Source organism: Lithobates pipiens, unplaced genomic scaffold (genome assembly GCF_037356315.1).
Source record: "Lithobates pipiens isolate NorthernLeopardFrog02 unplaced genomic scaffold, aLitPip1_a1.2 Scaffold_22, whole genome shotgun sequence".
In the NCBI taxonomy this organism is placed as follows: domain Eukaryota; kingdom Metazoa; phylum Chordata; class Amphibia; order Anura; family Ranidae; genus Lithobates; species Lithobates pipiens.
This window is the reverse complement of record NW_027507784.1, coordinates 262,723,907-262,747,966: the sequence shown is the minus strand read 5'-3', so window position 1 is coordinate 262,747,966 and position 24,060 is coordinate 262,723,907. Positions and strand designations below refer to the sequence as shown.

At 41.6% G+C, this 24,060-nt stretch overlaps 1 protein-coding gene across 7 annotated transcripts in view; it reads left to right on the top strand.

Annotated features, from left to right (window-relative positions):
* The window catches only part of USP42 (ubiquitin specific peptidase 42), a 128,112-nt gene extending 107,005 nt beyond the window's left edge, over positions 1–21,107 (top strand). For all 7 annotated transcript variants that reach the window (XM_077449021.1, XM_077449024.1, XM_077449022.1 and 4 more), the window contains 6 exons: positions 1,693–1,793; positions 1,922–2,054; positions 5,601–6,284; positions 9,087–9,181; positions 13,359–14,029; positions 19,825–21,107. In XM_077449021.1, coding sequence (XP_077305147.1) covers positions 1,693–1,793; positions 1,922–2,054; positions 5,601–6,284; positions 9,087–9,181; positions 13,359–14,029; positions 19,825–19,832 — 1,692 coding nt within the window. In that variant the 3' untranslated portion in view covers positions 19,833–21,107. The remainder of the gene's footprint in view (positions 1–1,692; positions 1,794–1,921; positions 2,055–5,600; positions 6,285–9,086; positions 9,182–13,358; positions 14,030–19,824) is intronic.
* The last annotated feature ends 2,953 nt before the right edge of the window (positions 21,108–24,060 follow it).

The following is a 24,060-nucleotide window of genomic DNA, read 5'->3' as shown; positions in this document are numbered from 1 at the left end:
CCAGTCCCTTTCTCTGCAGCCTCTGCTGCACTGATAATGAATGGAGAGAAGACAGCAGCTTCTCTCCATTCATTAACTGAGACATCGTAATCAAAGGAGGTTACAATGTTTCAGTTATGTGAATGGACAGAGTCAGTGGTCACTGACTCTGCCATTCTGAAAACAAAGGAGCCGGGTTTCCCGGCTTCTACCTCCGCTCTCCATCCTGAGATAACAAGGGGGAGCTGCAGCACGGAGGGGGACACAGAGAAGTGGGAAGGGGGCGGCAGCACGGAGGAGAGCAGGAGATACGGAGCACTGACGCATCGGCCCCCTGCACGTACGTTGACATATTTTTGTAGTCGATATATACACACATACATTTACATTTTTTTCCCATAGTCGCCAGTGCAGTACAGCTTCATCATATAACTGGTGTGGTGGTGTTTTTGTTTTTTTAACACACTGTGACCAGTGCAACATATTACCATTGTAGCTTTCTACTACTCTGAGGAAGTGATCAGTATTTTTTTTTTTTTGCTCTATTGGATTGAGATCCGGTGACTAAGAGGCCATTGGAGTACAGTGAACTCCATTTTTCAAGAAACCAGTGGTGAGATGAGTTGAGCTTTGTGACATGGTGCATTATCCTGCTGGAAGAAGCCATCAGAACATGGGTACACTGTAGTCATAAAGGGATGGACATGGTCGGCAACCATGGCCGTGGCATTTAAATGATGCTCAATTGATACAAAGGGGCCCAAAGTGTGGCAAGAAAATTTCCCCCACACCATTACACCACCACCAGCCTGAACCTTTGATACTAGGCAGAATAGATCCACGCTTTCATGTTTACACCAAATTCTGAACCTACCATCTGAATATTGCAGCTAAAATCTAAACTCATCAGACCAGGCAACATTTTTTTCCAATCTTCTATTGTACAATTTTGTTGAGCCTGTGCACATTGCAGCCTCCATTTCCTGTTCTTGGCTGACAGAAGTGGAACCCGGTGTGGTCTGCTGCTGCTGTAGCTGGGGTTAGAAGCTCATTGGTTTCTATGGAGACGTGAGCCTGATTTTGCACTTTCCAGCTTTAGTAAATAAACCCCATTGTGTACTTAAAATTGGGGTGGTATGCCATCTCAAACCAGTCTGCCTATTCTCTGATATCAACAAGGCATTTTCGTCCACACAACTGTTGTCACTGGATATTTTCTCTTTCAGAGCATTCTCTGTAAGCCCTAGAGATGGTTGTTTATGAAATCCCAGTAGATCAGCAGCTTTTTTAAATACTCAGACCACCCCTTCTGCCACCAACAACCATGCCACATTCAAAGTCACTTGAATCTCCTTTCTTCCCCATTCTGATGCACGGTTTAAACCTCAGCAAGTTGTCTTCACCATGTCTAGATGCATAAATGATTTGAGTTGCTGCCATGTGATTGGCTCATTAGCAATTTGTGTTACCAAGCAATTAAACAGGTGTACCTAATGTGGTCGGTCAGTGCATATTCTCAATGTGGTGTAATTTTTACTTCCTACAGCTTCATTTGGTTTATAACATTTAGTTTGGTGTGAGATTTCTAAAACTTTTGTGTTGTTTGAAAACATACTATGGGCCACGATACTATGTGAGTATATGAGTTTTCACCATCCTTTAATTGTTTTGACTCTAGCACTTGTTTATTGTGTGATATCTGTTGTATTTCAGGCTAGTAATGACCAGTGGTACCTTATGAACGATTCTATTGTGTCTAGTGCAGACATCAGGACAGTCCTCAATCAGCAGGCATACCTTTTATTCTACATCAGGTATTTTCTTGCTAATGGCATACATTTTTCCACATACATTTCTCTAAAGCCTTTGATGGGGGTTTTGCCAAATAATTTTAGCATTATTCTTATTCTCTAATTTATTTTTATTTTTTTTTCCCACCCAGATCCCAAAATGTTCCTAGCGGAGATGCATCATATGCTCTCCAGTCATCCAGCCCTAATTCTCCGCAACCCAGCTGCAGCCAGAGGGCAAGTGTTTCCAAATTTTTGTTTATAGGACCTCAACAGATCATTAAGGTGAGAGCCTTTTCTAGAGCATTAACATTTAATTTGCAAGAATGTATTCCTAGGTTTTGATCCAATATATATGAATTTATGGTTTTCTTTATCATCCTTTGAGGGACTTTTATAAAATTCAGGTTATACTGCTGCCTACAGGAGGATGGTACACTGGCGAACTGAAAGTTATAAGCAAGCCCCAGTATAACCCCTCCTCTACCCAGCATACCTGAGGTTTTTTGCTAGTGTCCTAGGGGGGTGGATGCCTTCACCGAAGCTCCCCTGAAAAGTCCTTTTCTTTTTGCTATTCTAATCTTGATGACTGCAAGGAGGCTCCTTGCTATAATTCTGCTTGAGCTGGTCTGTACATGGCAGCTATCTAGGTTGACAGCTCTTCAAAACTAACTTTGAATGCCCTACCCAGACCTCACTGAACTGGATGTGTGTTGCTAGCCAATGTGATATTGGGGCACTGTGCTCTTTGTCACTTTCCTGACCTGAGTGTACACAGCAGTACAGCCACAGGTTGGCCCCAGTTTCTTAGGAACTGGTTTCTGCTGGGTGGAATGCTGCATGTGCTACGGCTTCTGAAGCATCACATAGATCTCTGGTCATTTTTCACTGCCTGTCGACAGTGACCTGGTCACCTTCTAGGCCATTTAAACCCGTCATCAGTACCTACTTTTCATCTTTTGAGTATTAAGGTCTTGCTACCCCAGGCCTAGGGTCTTTTAGAGCTCTTTAGCTGTTAAGACCGTTCTTCTACACCCGCTATTTAAGTCATTCTTATTTGAGGACTGGGAATACCCTGAAGGATCAAGATCCCTTGTGACAGTGCATCAAAGCTCTTTCCCCTTTGAGAGGGAGCATATGAATTGGTGGTCTCTTCCACCCATAGATGTAAGAGTCTTCCACATTACAGGTACACCACCAGTCTGGTTAGAAGCCCTATCCAGTTCTCGTTGGTGGGGGTGTGTCCTGCTTTTCGAACATCCTCTATGATTCCCTTAGTAGTGGCAGTTCCTCTGCCTTGCAGAGGGCTTCTCCCTAGCTATCCTTGATTCAGGGATCGGTTCCCGACATAGGCAGTGGAGCAAGCTGCGAAAGATTTTTATTTCCTGGATTGTAAATGCCCATAGGACGATTTAGATTCTCTCAGCGTTCGATTGAACAAATTTCAAAAATCTGCTTTCTACCCTTCTCTGCACCCGGAATGCTTGGGTCTGGTCTTGGACACACCCCAAGCATAAGTTTTCCTTCCTGAAAAGAAAATTCTTTCTTTGAGCCAACATTTAAAATTTGAGATCAGAGACACCCCACACTTAATGATCTAAGCCTCATTTGAGGCTGTACCTTTCATCTAATTTCATTTGCAATCTCTCCAAAAAAAAAAATCTATCGTTTTCATATACTTATTTTATCTGAAGTACCTGGTTGATCCTAGCTTTCTGACCACAGATCTCAGAAGCCAATCTGTTCTTGTGTAGTCAGTTTTCATGACTCTCCATTCAAAGGTATATGACACTGTGCAGACACACAGCATGCCCGTATTGAGTAGTTATTTTAGCCACCAAGGCCCCCCCGAGCAATCACAGCCTGCCTCTGGCACAAATCTCCATATGGTCACAGCCTGCATCTTGCTGCAGCCTGAGGAGATGATGGAATACAGGCACACTGTATCTGGGCAGTGTTCCTTAACCCCAACTCCCACTCTCGAAGTGATGCATGGTCACACAACAGAACTTTAAAACTTTGCGAAAAAGTAAGAAACGTAATTTTTGAAACGAACCAAAAGCAGTTATGGTACCTTTCACCATTATAACTGTATTAGAAAGTGTATGCAACATTTTATTTTCACAACTACATTAACAGTAGGGAAGTCTCTTTCTTGGTCACTGGAAGGTGATAAGATGCCAGTTTTTCAGATTGGGAAGAAGTGCTCTTTAACACTGGGCTCTTCTTTTGCAAAGGATACCCATCTAGGGTGTAGTCAGACAATGCCAGAGCTGTGGCATCAACCATTTTAAGGGTACACCAGGAGTCATGCAGCCTTGCGGAAGCAAGCCTGATAATCTTATAGATGAAGAAACATCGTTCACTGATCTCTGCTGTCCACATCCAAGCAGGGGACAATTGGAGGGTGGATTACCTCAGCCGCTACCGCTTAGCTCAAGGTGAATGGGCCTTTTATGCAGTTATCTTTAACTGGGTTTTTCTGAAATGGGAGACCCACGTTGAAGTTCAGGTCTTAAGACAGAGGGGTCTAGTCCTACCTTGCTGAAAGCAAGAAAAGCCAACTTCCAAAAACATCTACTGTTGTACCTGGAAATTCTTCTTTGCTTGGTGTGAGCACAGGCAATTCCATTTCAGAGTGTACTCTGTGCCTTGCATTCTGGCCTTCGTACAATCAGGTCTTGACCATAATTTAGTCCAGAGCACTGTGAAAGGACAGGTTTTGGCCTTGTTCACACTTTTTCAAAGACCTCTGGCTTTGTGCTTCCTTATCAATACCTTTTTCTTCAAGGTCTATCTTGCATCAAGCCCTGCTTGCATTTCCTTGTGCTTCCTTAGGATCTCAACTTTACTCTGCCCTGTACAAGCCACCTGTTTTCACCTGGGATGTTACCTCAGATAGCCTCTCTTGCAAAGTAGCCTTTTGGTTGCTATAAGATCTGTCAGATGTGTCTGGTGGTCCAGTTGTAAGGAGTTATTCCATAGCCATGACAATATTTCTTACGCCCAAGACCATCCTCTTTAGGTCCTGCAAGGTGGTTATCCATTCTTCTGCCATTGCAGCATTTCACCGCAAAGTTCTTGCGGCACTATTCTGAAGTTGGGTTTTTTGGCCATTGTTGGGCATATTGGTACAGTTCATTTTGTTTAGTTGCCCTCCCTTCTCGTTCATTGCTTGGGGATAGCCCACGGTTTGTTATTGCCTGTGTTCTGTACTGTATGATTAAGATGTGTGATTTTAATATGCCTGTAAGATCCATATCTTGGAGTATAGCAAATTATGGCCAGCATTGGTAATCGCCTGAAGGTATGAGCCTCTAACCTGGCTCTACTATACTCCAAGATATGGAGTTTAGAAAGTCAGTATTCTGCTTATTTCAGTCATTCTCTTAATCATCCTTTCAATGCATTATTTTCACTTTAACAGTTTAGTAAAGGTCCACTTTTGTATTTATTTTTTTGCCTTTAATAACTTGGCATGCTTTACTACTTACTAGTGGCTTGATGTTTTAATTTTGTTTTATTTCTTCTTCCACTGGTCCCAGGGTGCTCTGCGTTTTTCTACCTGTGCATTGTCAGCTGTAGATGAAAAAAACAAAACAAAAACCTGACCTGGCAGCACCTGTGCTGTGGTATAAAACTCTTTTGTTAGCACCAGTGTTAACTATCCACTATTCCAGGATTAGGAAAGCCTGTACTCAGAAATCTTGGCTAGTGTACCTTGTAGCATATGTGATTTCACAATGCAAATCTTACACAAATTAGAGACAATATGTATGGAATTAAATTGCTGTTAATCACAAATGTTATGTTTTTTTAAATTTCCTTCAGAATGTGAAACACATGAATGGGAATCGGTCACCAAAATCTGCAGTAAATGGTCCAGTTCTAAACAATAATTGTGCGAACGTTAAAAGGCCAATGGGTGGACTGCCAGTCAACCGGCAAGTGTCGATTAACTCGACAGTCAAAAAACAAAAAATTACCATCACTATCAACAAGCCGCATCCTGTTCTTCAAGGACCACCCTTTCATGATTCTCCCAATGCTGAGTCTGCAACTAGTGCAAGCTTGACATCGACTACCACTACTAAACCATGTCCAATGCAGTCTACCTCAAGTACACAATCTGAATCAAAGCATGCACCAATCAGGTTGAACCGTGGAACTTTAGTCAATGGCAAGTCTAAAGTAACGTCCAACTTGTTAGTTCCTTATGGTACAGAATCTTCTGAAGAATCTGAAGAAGAACAGAAAGGGATACGAAAGAGAAGATGGAGTGGGAAGTGTACAGATGGAGCGATTTCAGCAAACAGTCTTGGTGCACCCACAGATATGCTAGACAGGACTGAACGTTTAAAAGAGGAATCGGTAGCACCTTTAGAATCCAGTCCAGCTAATCAGATTGAGTTCACTAATCATGACACTTGTGAACCATCAATGTCCAGTTCCCACAATGGCGAAAATCATGTAGACTCTAATACATCTGTTTGCATCTGTGAATTGTCGAAGGATGTAAGTATATTACGTTATATAGTCCTGATTACCCAGATTGTATCACTGTGACAAGATTTGGAAGGAAATCCCTCTAATGGGAGCACAAAATAACTTTTGTTTGCTTTCACTATTAGAGGTAATTTCATTTTTAAATTGCATGTCACTTTATATACACACTTATTTGCTGTTCTCTACTGAATTGAGCAAAGATTGTAATGTTAGTCTGAATAAGGTATGCTCAATGAAAAAGTAACAGATGCAGTCATTGAAAACCTGTTTTGGCACATAGAATTTTGCGTATAATCATAGCACTGAGTTATTTGAAAGCAAGTCAAACAACTGTTGAGTGAATGTTGGGTAGGCATCAGATTATGGCAGAAAAATGTTCTGCTCTTTCCATCAATTAAAAAAAAATCAGTACTAGTGCTGCGCTATAAAAAAAAAAGGTGTAACTAAAAATGGAAATCAATAAAGATATATAGCTGAAAGTTCATATATAGTATCTGTGACAGATTTGGAGTGAATTAAAAAAAAAAATCAATAAATCAACGGTGCAAAAATCCAAAGTGCCTGTGCTTTCCTCCACCAGTCTCGCAGGCTGTTCACGTCACATCTGAATAAAATCAGCAGTGTTCCCCTCTGGCGATAATGGAGAAGGCTGGCGTGGTGCTGGTATTCACTTTCCTCCTTCAAATCACTTCTTCCCATGAGATAAAAACTCTGGTCATCTCACCAGATATGATGGATATGCAAAAAGAAAGCAGAATCTAGTGCTCGCCAATTAAAATGTTAATCTGCCCTAAAAAATTACACTCGCTTGCTCGCATTTTGCGAGTGAATTTTGAGGGCTGGTGAGGAATGGCTGCCTGGGAGGGGGAGGGGGGTGAGCACTGCCGGCTGGCGGGTTGTATTGGAGTCCTTTCCCCATCACTCGCAGAGGGGAGGAGAGGGCTGGATGATTCAGAGCACAAGGGACATCGCTAGCAGCTTTCATTTCAATAGCAGAGTGTTTCCTGCATTTGCTGTCGCACACAGCACGGGACGCTGAGTGGCGGGAACACACAGCAATTGAAATCAAGTGTCCCTCAGTGCTCTTATCATCCAGTCAGCAATGCTCTTCCTCTCTGCTCCCCTGCAGGATGGACACAGGTATGCAGCACGATGGACACGGGTGAAGCTGCTTTGGTAAAGTTGCTTAATTCTGCATAAAACATTTAAGGGTAGTTTAATGACATAATTTTTGAGGGCCTGTTTAGGGTTGGAATTTTGGGGCAGGGTAGGGGTTGGGTGGGGCAACTAGTAACCCTTGAGGCCTGGCTAGTAGCTCAGGACTTGAAATTTTGAGCCCTGGTTTAATAATATATAAAAAGGTAAGGTATAACACTCATAAAGATAGCATTGTAAGCCATGCAAGCTGAAACCACATTTCAGAGGCAATAGGTGTCAAGATGGACACAATGTAACATCAATATGCAGGCTCCATCCCCTACTTGGAGGAAAGTGATTACCACGCCGGCCTTCTCTATTATCCCCAGGGGGAAACGCTGCTGATTTTATTCAGATGTGAGGCAAGCGGCCTGTGGGACTGGTGGAGGAAAGCACAAGCACTTTGGATGTATTGATTTATTTGATTTATTCACTTCAATCAGTCACAGATACTATATATGAACTTTCAGCGATATATGTTGATTACCATTTTTAGTTATACCTTTATTATGATTGTTTTTTTTTTTTTTTTTTTGAATAGCGCAGCACTGTCTATTGATTATTTGCACCTTTTAAGTAAAGTGAAAACACTTGCTAGTGAAAGCTATTAAGTCAAAATTTGTATACACCGATTTATTTCATGAGAATTCCAGGTAAGGATATTTTCTACGTAGTTACATTGCTCTATACATGTAACTACTGTATGCATGTACTATACCTGGCCAATGCCCCTGGAATCTGGAAATCTCTGAAGTAGACACTGTGACTCCAGTGGTTTCCACTTGCTTTCGGGTCCCATGCCGAGTGGTTGGCTGCTGCATTCTGAACAAAGGCTTTTGGCCACTCAGTACAGGCCCTATTGAAAGAATGCTGTGTGTATGATTATCAATCAGCTGACTGTATTGTAAATCTATGCCAGAATTTGTAACAGCCACCTTATACAGTTAAACAGTCACGTTTCTTTCTGTAATGCCAGACATCCTTCAATGTGTACCAAGCAAAATATTTTTTCTTTTTGTGGCTGAGGGGATATACAGCATGTTATACAGCAGTTTTCATACCATGGTTGGTGCCTATTGTTTTGTTGGTAGTTTCTCTCAGCAGAAAGTTACCTTTGAAAATACACTATATTAGATACTCTTTTGCATCTAAGCCATTGTAAGTCCCTGGAACACAAAATAGGGTTGCAAAGGAGATTTTACCTCATGCATTCAACTCAAAGTATATGATGGAATTAATGAATTGATAAGCATTTTCAAGTCACCTCTTTTGAATCAGGGCTTGTATTTTAGCCATTGTTGTATATCGTTTTTCTTATTCCTGTTTCAGCCTCTGTTGGATTTATTTGGTTTTCAGAATCAAGTATCTTCCATAGGGGAGTGCAGAAAGCTAAGAGTCTACAGTGCAGTAGCCCACAGCAGCCAATCATATTTCAGTTTACGGTTGTCAGATCATTAAAGCACATCAGACTGTTTGCTGTAGGGTACGGCACTTCAAAGATGTTTTTTGTTTTTTTATACCGCAACATGAATTTTCAAAATGATTTACTTTAGATTAAAAAGGAATTTGCTGCTTGTATAACAAATTCAGAATATGGTGTGTTTTTAATTTTAGACTGAATCTTCATACATTCTGGTCACAGAGAACACAGCTACAACAGCAGCTTCTCCACCAAGCTATGCATGTGAAATGACAGCATCAGAGCAGAGGTAATACAGAAATATGTTTTTGTTAAAAAAAAAGGGTTTTTTTTTTTTTTTTTGCATTTACAAGCAGGTTTATACTTGCCCAAACCTCCTCTTCCCGGGTGCCCAGTCAGTACATCTGGCTCCTCTTCTCTGGTGAGTACCCCATAGGAAGCCACTTCTTGTGGGAGGACACTTATGCAGGCTAAAGCTAGCGCCTGAGCCTTGCTATCTGCGTCGTGTTACTGGCTTTGATGGCAGCAAAAGGCTCACCAGGAAGTGAAGAGAAAGCTGCTGCAGATGGGCACAGTGGTAGATGAAATGAACACTGTGTGTGGGGTGGGGGTAAGGGGAGGGGGGAGAAATACATTTTTTACCTTAATGCAAGGAATGCGTTTACCTAAAAAATGTTTAGGCTTTAGAACCATTTTAAGGTTTCTCCACCATCCATTTGAGGGATACAGGCATTCTGAAACATTCAGGTTATACTGCTTTGTAGAGGAGACTGGGTCTCTGGCAAACAAAATTTAAGCCAGCTCTTGTAACCATTTCTATACCCAGCTATTGTCTCCTAGGAGGTTGTGTGTTTTTTGTTTTTTTGCTTTTGTAATTTCGCCGTTAGACTACTAACTTCATAGTTGCATAGCTAGTCGGGTTGAAAAAAGACCATCCAGTTCAACCAAAAAAAAAACCTACAATTCCATATGCACAATCCTTCACCCACAGTTGATCCAGAGGAAGGCAAGAAAACCCCAGCAAAGCATGATCAACTTGCAACAGCAGGGGAAATAAAATCCTTCCTGATCCCCCGAGAGCCAATCGGATTTTCCCTGGATCAAGTTTACTTATAAATGTTAGTTCCCAGTCATGTGATGTACATTTAGGAAAGAATCTAGGCCTTTTTTAAAGGAATCTACTGGGCTGGCCAGAACCACCTCTGGAGGGGAGGTTTATTCCACATTTTCACAGCGCTTATTGTGAAGAAACCTTTCAGTAATTGGAGTACTTTTTATTTTTTTTTCGTTGATGTTTTCAATAAACCGTTACACCATTGGCATTTTAATTTCTTAGTTCAATAAAAATACCTCCATTGCTGATTTCTACATAGCAGCCATCTGAATTGGTGTATCCTTGGCAATCGTTTTGGAGGCCATACTTGGACCCTGCTGGACTTGGACCTTTGCAGGGCTAGCCTGCAATGTGACCTTCAGGCATTGGGCCCTGCATTGGGACCTCTGTGTACTGTTGGTGATGGAGTACTTAACGCATTCAGAGCTGTAGCCCAGCAGCCACAGTTGTGACCCTGTCTCTGAATACTCCTTTTTGGTGAGCAAGGCAGGTTGGGCTGAAGCACAAGGAACTACCAGACTGTTGCATGCCTATTCAGCCTTCACTGGCTTTAATGCAGTGGGTGTTGAGGCTGAGGGACAGAGCATGGTTGTTCTTCTCCTCCCTTCTCTACAGCTTTTAGAGGAAGCACCATCCCAATGCTGCTACTGGACCATCTTTTGAAACAGCTGATCTCCAGTCTCATTCCATTGTCCACCTACAGTAACTTTGGCTGCCTGGAAGGCAAGGCCTTGCCTCATATTGGGACTAGTTGCTTTCCGTAGTGCAGCACAACATGTCTTATTGGATGCATAGAGAGCAGTCTCTTCACTACAGGTGATAGCCCACACTTCCCTAGTGGTTCTGGGGGCTTTTATTTAAGAATTCTTCCTGCGACAGGTTGAGTGACCCCGGTCCCTTTACATGATAACCCTGAGTGTGTCTTTTCTGACTGCATTGTGTCTTCTATGGAAAGACAAGGCCAGGGGCTCAGGGCTGGCTACATGGCTGCTCTGTCTTATGATCATTTTTTCCGTGGCTCTATCCTGAGAGTAACCCATGGTTTGAAGAGAGAACCACTCAGGGTGTCAACCACTATGCAGGAGTTGGTCTGTGAGGGATGAAAGCATGCTCACCTGGTTCAGGAGAGAATGTACCAGCTGTGCAGCCTCATGGTCAGTCTACTGCAGTGTGGATGGTGTGCAAAGACTAGCGGTGGCCATATTCTGCTGGCTCCAGGAAACAATCCTCCAGTGGCCTCATAGACTGTTTTGCTTCCCCTTTGTCATGGGGGAACTCCCAGGATGTGTAGCAGGCGATGGGTCCCCCCGTGTGGCTGACAGCAGCAATCGGCTCTGGTGCTGTAATTCACACATGTGCCTGCCTCCCAACCTGTGGATAACTTAATATATCAAAGTGTGTCACCATTTCACGGGTGTGTACAGTTTTAAGGAGTGTTATGTTTTGTATCTATTTACTTGACATAATCACATCTTTTATATTTTATTAAAAAAATTTGGTATTTAATTAATTTAACATAAACACACTTTTTACCTAAAAATGTGTGTTTGATAAACTGCTACGCAAATATCTTGTGACATAAAAAAATTGCAACACATTTTATTCTAAAGGGACTTTTCTTTTAGAAAATGCATATTGTTGAAGGGTTCAAACTAATTTTCTAGCAAAAAATGCAGATTTTCACATATATGTGAGATGTCAGAGTTGACTCAGTTTTGTGGTTAAGGTAGGGGGATCATGGGTTTCCTACAGCAGAACTGAACCTAAGAATGTTAATTACCTCCTGTCCTTCCCACTCTGTACCCACAACATACACTTTTGCTGTAGTTCCAAAGTATACAAATAGAACAGAAGGGGGTTGGAGTCCCTCTTCCATGATAATTGAGTGTGATTTAACCCCAGATGTTTGGGTGCTCTTATTAAAGCTCCATAATCGGGGATGAGCTTTATATACGACTCGAACATTGGCTATTTGCCAGTCCACCGAACTGCGAACAATTTTGGGTGTTCACGGCAAATTTGGAAGCCGCAGAACACCCTTTAAAAGTCTATGGGAGAAATCAATAGTGCTAATTTTAAAGACTTATATGCATGGTATTGTCATAAAGTGGGGACCTGGGTCCTGCCCCAGGGGACATGTATCAATGCAAAAATGTTTTTTGGGAGCAGTGATTTTAATGCTTAAAGTGAAACAGTAAAAGTGTAATATTCTTTTAAATTTTGTACCTGGGGGGTGTCTATCGTATGTCTGTAAAGGAGCCCCTCAAAGCACCTTGTCCCCATGTTGATGTGAAGAAGGACCTCATTTCCACAACCCTTGCCCGGTGGTTGTTTGGGTCTGCGGCGGGCTTATCGGAATCTGGAAGCCCCCTTTGACAAGGGGACCCCCAGATCCCAGCCCCGTCCCCCATGTGAGTTGTTAATGGGGTAGTGACAAAAAGGTTAATAAAAACACAAGACTGTTCTTCTTCCTCCGCTCTTCTCGTCCCGCATCTTGCTTCAGCTTGTCACTTTTTTTGTGAAATGGTAGGGGATACCCCATTACCAATTCACACGAGGGGTCTTCCAGATTCCGATTTTCCTGCGGCCTGCCAGGTTACGTGCTCGAATAAGGGTCTGGTGTGGATTTTGAGGGGGACACCCATGCTTTTTTTTTTTTTTTGGCGCAGGGTTCCCCTTAATAGCCATACCATGGAATTTAGGAGGACCCGAACGCATTTTTTTTTTTTTTTGGTTCGGGGTTCCCCTGCCGTTTTTTATCAATGCACTTTTATGTGTATTGTGGACCGACAATTCATTGTAGCTGCGAGTTTTAAATGACTTTTTTTCCTTTAGAAATATAATTTTGCTGTTGGACTGTTCTAAACATGGGAAGCATGCGCCACTTTACAGGCATACTATAGACACCCCCAGGTACGAAATTTAAAGGAATATTACGCTTTTATTGTTTCACTTTAAGCATTATTAAAATCACTGCTCCTGAAAAAACTGCAGTTTTTAAAACTTTTTTGCATTGATACATGTCCCCTGGGGCAGGACCCAGGTCCCCAAACACTTTTTATGACAATACCATGCATATAAGCCTTTAAGATTAGCACTATTTATTATTCATGTTCGTGTCCCATAGACTTTAATGGTGTTTGAACAAATTTTTTGCCTGTTTGCATGTTCTGGTGCGAACCGAACGGGGGGTGTTCGTCTCATCCCTACTCATATTATGGAATTCTTGGAGGCTGAGCCTGTTGACATATGCCCAAATCTGAAATGTCCCGTTTTGGATTGACTGATAAAATAATCTAGAACAATAATGATCTATTCCTTTTTTTTTTTTTTTTTTTTTTTTTTCTTTTAGACCGCAGCTGCAAACAGAAAAGGCTGTGATAAAACCAGAAATCCCACCAAACGAGGAGACTAGCATCAGGTTAATGGACACTGAGAACATTGCAGAGAACAAGTCACTACCACAGTCTTCTGGATCCTCAGAAGACCACAAAAGTAACGGTGATAGACGGTCACAAAGCTTTGACAGATCCAAATATGACCGATATAGGTTGTCGGATAGGGAATCCAGACACAGGGATCACTCCAGTAGTGGACACTACAAACACAGAGACTATGACAGGCAGCGCTCACGAAGCAGAGGGAGAACTGGAGATCGCTATTCATATTACCATTCTAAAAGGGACCGATCAAGAAGCAGGGAGAAACACAGAAGACATTATTCTCCTTATAGAGATCGGGGGCATTATGATAAAGACTATTGGGCCTGCAAAGACTATAAATCAGGATGGGCCAACAGCAGGGGGCGTGATCGTGGCTATAACTTCAAATACAACAATCACTTTTATTCACGTAATTTTGAGCCCTATCACCACAGAAATGGTTACTCCAACTACCATCAAGATTATGGAAGCTCGAAAAAAAGAAAATACCATCATGATGGCAGCTCAGGAGAGGAAGACTATGAACGTGGCTTTAAACGCCAAGCCAATCACAACCGCTCACCTTCCGACTGGCCACGAGGTAAGGATAAATGATACAAAATGCTTTGCAGTGTCATACTAATTGTTTTCTCAAAGTAGGATTCTAGCCAAAATGTTATGTGATTACATGTATAATACAAACACTTGCACTTTGCCTTTCATTCCTGTTTTAAACTGATAGGATTACTTTACAAGATGTGAGGGTTTACTTACCGTAAGTTTTTTTTTTTTTTTTTTGCTTTACTCAAAAGAACAAGCTCTCCTGCAGATGTAGCAGATACAGGGAAGAGACAATTTAACACTGATGGGTGCTTACAATGTTTTTTTTAAAATGTAAAACCTTTACTCACCCCCCAAAAAAACTATCAGCTTATAAAGTGTTAGCTGCAGTTTGGCTTAACCATCTCAGCTCTGGAAGCTTTTACTCCCTTCATGAACAGTCCAATTTTGGTGCTCAGCCACTGGCAAACACACCAACACTGTACTCAAATGAACATTTTATTTTTTATTTTATTTTCACACAATTTTGGTGGTATTTCTTTTGGTAGTATTTGATCGCCACTGGGTTTTTATTTTTTGCAATATAAATGAAAAAACTATTTGAAACGCACAATCTCTTTACAAATTTATGCCACAATGTATTCTGCTACTACATGTCTCTGGTAATAAAAATAATCCCAATTAATGTATCAATTGGTTTGTGTCTACACTATCTGTGTGTGTGTGTGTATATGTGTAGAGAGAGATAGAGAGAGAGATATAGGGGGAGAGAGAGAGATATAGGGGGAGAGAGAGAGATATAGGGGGAGAGAGAGAGATATAGGGGGGGGAGAGAGAGATATAGGGGGGGAGAGAGAGAGATATAGGGGGGGAGAGAGAGAGATATAGGGGGGGGGAGAGAGAGATATAGGGGGGGAGAGAGAGGGATAGAGGGAGATAGAGAAAATTCATCAATCCTAATGTACTGATGGCCATCTTATTGAGGACCTTAAAATGCCCAGTCCAATTTCCTCCCAAATTACCTCTTTTTTGGAAAGTAGATGGGTTGAGATATTTAGTAAGCGGCATAATGAGTTTTTTTGAAGTTGCAATTTTGTCATTTTTTTTTTTTTTTTTTCTACATACTGTCACCAGTACAACACTATATGACTAGTGTGGTGGTGATTAGGGATACTAACTGAGGACAGTATGTTAAAAAATACATATATACTGTTATACAAATATTTGTAAAAAAAAAAAAGTTACTATTTATTTTTTTAACTACTCTCCAGAGTAGTTCAGTTTCACCATAGCAATCAAGTGGTCATGGATTTTCTTTTTATTTTTTTACAGCAATGTTTTCAACTGTCATGAAAGGGTTACATGTGATCTGTAATTGGCTACTGCTAATCACACGGTACAGGGTGCTGTGATTGGCACACAGCTATTACATGGTATCTGGATCAATCACAGCATCACTCTACAGAAAACACAGCTTTTATGAATAAAATAAATTTTTGCGATCATACGATACCAGGATCCGCTATCTGCTATGTCCATCAGCTGGGAGGACTTGTATGTATGTGATCCAGCCTGCACCCTGCCGCCGCCTGCAGTAAATGTACTGTGGGTCATTGGAAAGTGGTTTGATTTGTTAGTGTGTCTAAATCTGCTAGTAAATCTAACACACCCTTTCTCCCAGACTGACAATGCTGCTGTCCAAAGGTACCCCCCTGTGCTGCTTCATCAGAAGTGGGTGCACTCTTGATGCACAAGGTATATTGCTGGCTAGATCACAAGGCTAAAAATTATGGAAAAAGACAAGTAATACAGCTATCACATCTAATGATTGGTAAGCTGCAATATATTGCACTTTTTGGTTTTGGGTTTAATGCAGCTTTATGTTCTGCCTTTGTTTTTTTTTTTCTGTCTGATCTTGGTGATCTGCTGCTTCAGTCACCACCAGTTTATGCAACTGAAGATAGGAATACTGTACAATTATTTATTTTTTTCTGTTGGTCAGACCTGCCTTTTACTTGCCACTGTAAGCACTTCCATTGTCTGATTTAAAAAAAAAAAAAAAAAGACCCAGACAATGTTGCCAGGCCCTAGAAATCTAGTGTCTTTAACCCTTTAGCACTGGCCGTACACACATGCGGCCTTGCCTTTAATGGGTTATACCGGGGTGATGCACTGGGTACACACATGCGGCCTTGCCTTTAATGGGCCTTTAATGATGCAGCTGGCATCACCCTGGTACCGTTTTTTGATTTTGTTTTTTATTTGTTTAGAGCGGGCAGTTCCGCTCTTTAGGAATAACAACCGATGCGGCTAAAATCCGCTCGGCTATTATCCTAAAGGAGCAGGAGGGGACGTCCATCCGTTATCAAACCTGGTCCACGATCTGGCACTTCCTCCCACTAGACTGAGACAGACAAAGCCGGAAACGCCTTCGTTCCAGTCTCCTATATGAAAACACCGAAGCAACGTCACTTCCCGTTTACTCAGTTGCCAATGGCGCTGATTTAAAAAAAAAAAAGTCAGTATTCAGAATTGCTGTTTTTGGCAATCTATATGGGGTTTTCTCTGGCCAGTGCCGATATTAAGAAATTGCAGCGGCCGATATGATGACGATTTTTTTTTTTGGGGGCCGATATGTTAGGCGCAACCCCCCCCCCCCCCCCCCCCCCCTTCATCTCATAAAATCTAACAGACACCTTTCACACTGGGGCGTTTTTCAAAAATAGCACCTGTAAAGTGCCTGCAAAATGGCTCCCCTGCAGTCTGTGTGGAAGCCCAAGTGCTTTCACACTGAGGAGATGCGCTGGCAGGACGTTAAAAAAAAAAAAAAAAAAGTCCTGCAAGCAGCATCTTTGGAGTGGTGTATACCGCTCCTCCACCACTCCTGCCCATTGAAATGAATGGGCACAGCTGCCAAAGCGCCTGCAATGCGATTTGGCAGCAGCGCTTCACGGGCACATTTAACCCCTTCCTTGGCCGCTAGCTGGATTATATGTGCCCCTGCTAGCAGCCGAATAGCGCCGCTAAAACTAGTAGCATTTACCGTCAGCGCCTGCCCACTCCAGTGTGAAAGCAGCCTTAAGTAATAAGTGATGCAGAAAATTTCTTACATTTAAACATTTATTATAATTTAGATAAAAAAAAACTATTTTATTCCCTAGGGTCTCTGCTAAAAAAATATATATATAATTTTTGGGGGTTCTAAGTGATTTTCTAGCAGAAAATACAGGATTTTTACTTGTAAGCATCAAGTGTCAGAAAAGATTGTCTTTAAATGGTTAAACTGAGAACTCCTACACACAGAGTTCATTCAGTTCATTCATAATTATAAACATTGTATCTCTTTTCTTGGCAAACTGCCCAGAGAGGAGACAAGTCATTCCACTGAAGTCTTCAGGCAACTTGCATTGACTTCTATTACAGAAGTCACTTGCAAGTTGCGCTGAAGATATAATCAGCCTTTTTTAACAGGACAATCAGCCTATGCCGATTAATTAAACCGCGCCAAATATTGGCTCACATGCCGGCCGATATATCGGTCGACCTCTACCTGTCACCACCTATTACTGTCACAGACAATGTTTACCTTCCTTGTGACAGCAATAAAAGTGATCAGAATTATTTATTTTAACCACTTCAGCCCTGGAAGACTTAGCTGCTCGATGACCAGGCCATTTTTTTTGCAATTTGGCACTGCGTCAGTTTAATTGACAATTGCGCGGTCGTGCGGCGCTGTACCCAAACAAAATTGATGTGTTTTTTCCCAAATATAGCTTTCTTTTGGTGGTATTTTATTTGCGGATTTTATTTTTTTACGACATAAACAAAAAGCACAACAAATGATAAACACTATTTTGTACTTTTTACTATATTATCCCCAGTTTCTTTTTAAAAAAGCAAGTTTTCCTCAGTTTAGGGACGATATATATTCTTCTACATATTTTTGGTAATAAAAATCGTAATAAGCGTATGATTGGTTTGAGCAAAAGTTATAGCGTCTACAAAATGGGTGATAAATTTATGGCATTTTTTTTATTTTTACTTGTAATGGTGGTGATCTGCGATTTTTATCGGGACTGCGACATTGTGGCGGACACATTGGACACATTTTTTGAAACCTTTGACAATTATACAGCGATCAGTGCTGAAAAAATGCACTAATTACTGTATAAATGTCACTGGCAGGGAAGGGGTTAACACTAGGGGGCGATCAAGGGGTTAACTGTTCCCTAGGTGTTTTAACTGTAGGGGGAGGGGACTGTGATTATAGGAGATGACAGATCGTGGTTCCTAGCCATTAGGAACTCACGATCTGCCTCTCCTCACAGAACAGAGATTTGTGTGAGGAATCTCCCTTGCTAATGTATTCTGACATCTGATTGAATGAAGTAACTGTTTGACCAACAATTCCTCACCCAGCGCCTAGATTTCCAAATCAACTTTTGTCAAGCTATGTGGTGTTGACAGGGGTGTCCACGGTTCGAACTAATGCTGATCCAGCAGGAGTTTTACAAACTTTGAGCTGTTTATGGCTGCCTTATGTCTTCCAATCGGTAAACTCTCACCAATCTCAATTCAGAGCTGTCATGTTTTCATGGGCCTTGTAGCTTTTAGAAAGAGGTTTATTTTTTTATTTTTTACTTTATTGTACATATTATTTGAGCCATAAGAATAAACTAGCATTTTCTGTGTCAAACTGTTTCTGTGCCATTTTAGTACCAGGTTCCTTTGAAGAAAGGTATGAATTAAAGTGTAGGTAAAGGGAAGCATATTACCTTACCCAAAGGTCAGCTTTAACCACTTCCCACCCGGCCAATGCACATATACGGCCAGGTGGGAGCCGTCTACTTCTGATAGGACGTTCAGGAACGTCCTTCAGAAGGAGCAGGATCGCACGTGCCCGCGCAGCGCCGCGATCCCGATGTGCTCGTGTCACCCGGACACCGCGCATCTCAGATCGGCAGGAGGGCTCTGTGATTGGCCCTCCTGATCACATGACGGCCGGGTCCAATCATGGCCGTCATGTGATGTAAACAAACAGCCGGTTGCTAGGCAATCGGCTCCTCCTCTCCTCACACAGAAGTCATCGCTGAGGAGAGGAGAGCAGATCGCTGCAGCCGGCTGATGATCAGTGAGTATGAGCTGTTTTTTACAGCTTTTTACTCACTGATTATCAGTCTAGTGTAAACACACAACACACCACACAGTATAAACACAGTCCCCACATATGTCCCCAAAACACACATGTTCCCAAAACACACATGTCCCCAAATAATAAAAACACATGTCCCTAATAAAAACATGTCCCCCACATATGTCCCACTAAAATCACATGTCCCAATGATTATCTTCACACATATGTACATGATCATTTGCGTACATATGTCTGTGATCACACAAACCAATTATTATACACTTAACGGAATTTTTTTTACCAAAAACATGTAGCAGAATACATTTTGGCTTAAATTTATGACAAAATTAGATTTTATTGGATTTCTTTTAAAATAGAAAAAAGAAAATATTGTTTTTTTTCTCCAAATTTCCGCTTTTTTTGCGCTTATATCGCAAAAAATAAAAAAACTGAGTCGTGAATAAATAACACCAAAATAAAGCTCTATTTGTGCGAACAAAATGATAAAAATGTCATTTGGGTACAGTGTAGCATGATCGCGCAATTGTCACTGAAAGCGCTAGAGCGATGAAAGCTGAAAATTGGTCTGGGAAGGAAGGGGCGAAAGTGCCCTGTATTGAAGTGGTTAAGGGAGGTTGAGCTCTTGCTATGAGAATTTTTACTGTTTACTCGACTGATGATTGTTTCTGTTTTTGTTTTAGAACGATGAGAATGAATCGCATGGCACACGTTGACTCCTGGAATCACTGGATTGAAGACTATTTGAGCACATCTTGGAGAAAGCCAGGATGGACTCTTTCAAACAGTTAATAATGCCCTCTGTTAACAACCCAAACGTGTCAACACATTCGCCGCAAACAAGCTTAAATCTCTATCATGAACCATCGGTTGCCCCCTTTCTCAGTACCAGGCGTAATTTTTTTATTTTTCACTAAAAGCTTTTGCCGTTATCCCTCTAATTCATACTTGGATGTGGTGGCTATGATAGAATCAAAAACCCAATATTATCTCATTGGCTTAGTAATTTGGTTTTCCAGGTTGTAGTCAACGTACTATCAACAGTGTGCATCATGGTCATTTGACTAAAGACCAACGTAACTGCCCATTCCTCTCGGTGTGTAAAAGCGAACAAAGTTATTGGACTTCGTGTTTCACAAATCCATGTGAAAAACTTTACCACAAGTATTTTTGAATTTGTTTCCTTATGTTCTAGACATGTCATCGAATCTAAAACTCAAGCGCAAAACCTTTTTTCTTTGGAGTCTAGTCCCATATAAAATTGGAAACATCCTGGAACATGTGCTCTCAAATGCTGCTTTCTAAGAGACTCTCAGGATTATTTGTGTACTACACAGCATGTATTCTTTTCCCATGATACACCTTCACAGAAGCTTGAGGAATCATTGCATTTTCCATCAAATTTTCTACTTCTAAATGACCTAACGTTCCAATTAAAAGCCAGGGGTTTATATTTGGAGAATTTTATCTCCAGCTTCTCGCTCCCCCTTTTCTGTGTTTGTATGTAAAAAATTATACTTGCTTTACATACACAATTCCAAAAAACAGGAAATTGTCACTTGTGAATGTTGATTTGTCGTCTTTAAACATGATACTTTTATTTTTTAATTTAATTTCATGGACCTAAAAACCCTTTTTCTGTTGGAGATGTTTTAAATGGGTTACAGGTTATTCTATTTTAATGCTCAGCAACTCAATACTTCATACTGTGATTTTATTTAAATACTACATCAGAAAAGAAGTTTAAAAAAAGACAAGTTTATAATTTTCACTCCTGCATCAGGAGCCAGAAAAGTGTATTACATTAGTTAACTGCATAATCTATTGTTTATGCGTGATGAACATGTGTCCAGTTTCATATATATATATATATATATGAACAAGAAAAAAAGCTTCATCTGCGGAGAGCTCCACAGCTGATGTAGCATGTCAGATTTAGTATATAAACACTGTTTAAACAACTAAAGTGTAGTGTGTCTTTCTTGTGGCTATGATGTGTGAATGGGCGAGTCAGACGTGAGCTATGTGTGTACGAGACTCATTAAGGTAAATCTGCCAGGAGAGAAATATGTGGACTGCTACTGCTGGCCTCCCACTTTGAAAATGCTAGTTGCCTGGTTGTCAGTGCAGAGCCTGTTTATATAGATCAGAAGTGCTAATTTCTCTCTCGTCCATTGAGGGACACAGGAATACTGAAAGTTATTTTATACTGCAGCTTACTGGATTTTGAGACGGACAAAATTGTAAGTCAGCCCTTGAATAAGCTCTTCCGTAACCAGCATAACCATTTTTGCTAGTGTCCTAGGAGGTTGGATGCCTTTTTGAGCTCTAAGTCATAATTTTTTATGTTTTTCATAGAGGACTTAAATTTTATACACTGCTGATATTTTTTCATAAATTAAATCAAGACATCCACATCACTGCTTGGGCTGGTCTGTACCTAGTTGCTAGCCGATTTGAGGTATCAATAGCTTTTAGTGTAATTTCTTGACTCAACTTTGCATATGGTGTTAGCTGTGGAGTGCTCTCTAGGTTTTAAGCTGTGGCCCTATCTCTAGCTTAACCACTTGTCCACTGGCCACTTATACCCCCTTCCTAACCAGACCAATTTTCAGCTTTCAGTGCGCTCTCATTTTGAATAACAATTACTCAGTCATGCAATACTGTACCCATATGCATATGAAATTTGTCTTTGTGTAAAAAAAAAAAAAAAAAAAAAAAGCTTTCTTTAGGTGGTATTTAATCACCACTGTTTTTTCTTTTCTTGCATCAGGGGACACAGAGCCATAGTAATTGCTATGTGGGTTATATCGGACCGACAGGTGCTGGACACTGGCACACCCCTAAGGTGTGTACCCCCCTATATAACCCCTCCCATTACTGGGAGTCCTCAGTTTTTTCGCCAGTGTCTAAGGTGTTGGTCACTAGTAAAGATATGCTGTGCTGAGCTCCACAGGTAGCAATCCTTGATGAGGGCTAGCCATGCTGACCGAATCCGCTCTGATGTCTTTTTATGGGCTAAATGAAAGGTACCCAGGCCTCGTGTCCGAAGAAACAAGGTTTTGCTTGCGAACGCTTCTTTTGGAGAGCTGGGCCCTGGGAACCAGTACTTTTTGGTAGTAAGGTCATAACGTTTTTACTGGCAGGGTGCTGTCGCAGTTCCAGGGTTGTGTGTAACCAGAGTTTAGCATCAGCGGAGGACTTACTCCCCCGCCATGCTTACAGGTCCACAGGACACCACTAGCATGGGAAAGCACTTTCCTATAAAGGAAAGGGGGGTGGGCGTAATTCGCAGGGGGGCATGGCTAACGGCATCAGATGCCGGCCACACATGGAGGAAGCTGGTCTCAGCACTGTATGTGTGAAAGCTTCTGCTGGCTGGGGAGGGACAGAGCAAAGTGGATGGCTGGGTCAGGTTGGTGAACACAGGCTTCCTCCTTTGGCACATACTTTACTTAAGCTAGGGTTAATAGCAGCTAATGGTGCTGAACTATAGCCTAGCAATGTACATTCTTTTGCATAGTGCCTCTGTTTTATGCTTCAGGCTATGAATGGTAATGGGACCAGGAACATCTCCAAAAGGTCATTTGTTTTGCACTGTAAACTTAATGCATTTCCAAAAGAATGTCATCCTCCTCTGGGAAGGGATATGGCTAGTCAGATTGAGCCGTCAGGGGTAGAACACTTAAGTCCCTGTATATATCATACAAACGGGTTATATTCTTCTACCATTTAAAAGTTTGAAAAGAAGATTGATGCTATCATGTCTCTCCATAGGAGGACTAAACGGCAGATTCCCATCTAGTCCTCGGGGCCCTTTTGTTGAGGTGCAGGTGTCTGGGGATCAGGTAGATCTTCCAAAATATTGGAAGAGATGTGTTTATCCTCTTCGGAGGAGATTGAAGGAGTAGCATCACAAGTCAGGTGCTTGTGCCTGCAGCACAGGCTATTGAGGTATCTACCTCTAATTGAGTTCATTAGAACCTCCCCCACCTGGGGATGTTTTTTCCTATTCATGCATAGCTTATGTATTCTGAATGGGAACATTTCTATGAAGTTGTTCTTACCCCAGACAAGAATCAGTTCCATTGTAGGACTAATTTAACTTATGAAAACAAAGGAAAATTCCTTCAATGGCTGTGCAGGAGCTTTTTAGGGGAAATGGTGTCCTCCTTCGAGGCCATCTCTTATGCGCAGTTTTACTCAAAAACTGCTTCAAGATACCATCCTGACGGTCTAGAATAAAAAAATAAAAAATTCAGGCCTTGTTTGTTTCCAATACGCTTGGCTCCTGACGTAGCCAGAGCCTAAATTGGTGGTTGTTATCCAGCAAAAGGGAAAATCTTTATCCTGGAAGGTGTTAACAGATGCCAGCCTTCTAGGCTGGAGAGAAGCCCTGGAGGGAGATGGTCCAGGTTAGAGGTCACCTTTTTTTATTTTTTTATTTTTTTTTGGAAGTTTCAGGCAGTACGTCTGGCCCTAGAATCTTGGCAGTCAGACTACGGGACTGTCCTGTCAGGATTCAGTTTGACAACACCACGACGGTGGCTTATATCAATCACCAGGGGGTCACAAGAGGTCGTGCAGCCCAAAAAGAGGTGAATAATGTTCTAGCTTGGGCAATCGGCAATTTCCATTTTTCAGGCGTACTACTTGAGTCGCCAACAATTATTTCCGGGAGAATGATCTCTTCACCCTGACATCTTCCTAGAGATATGTCGGAGAGGGGGTATTCCGGACATGGACCTATTCAGGTCCAGATTCATCAACAAAGTCGACAACTTTGTGTCAAGAACAAAGGAGTCCGCTAGCAGGTGGAACAGACGCATTAGTCTTCCCATGGGATCAGTTTTCACTGATATATGCATCTCCTCCAGTTTTGCTACTTCCGTGACTTCTCCACAGGATTAAGCAGGAAC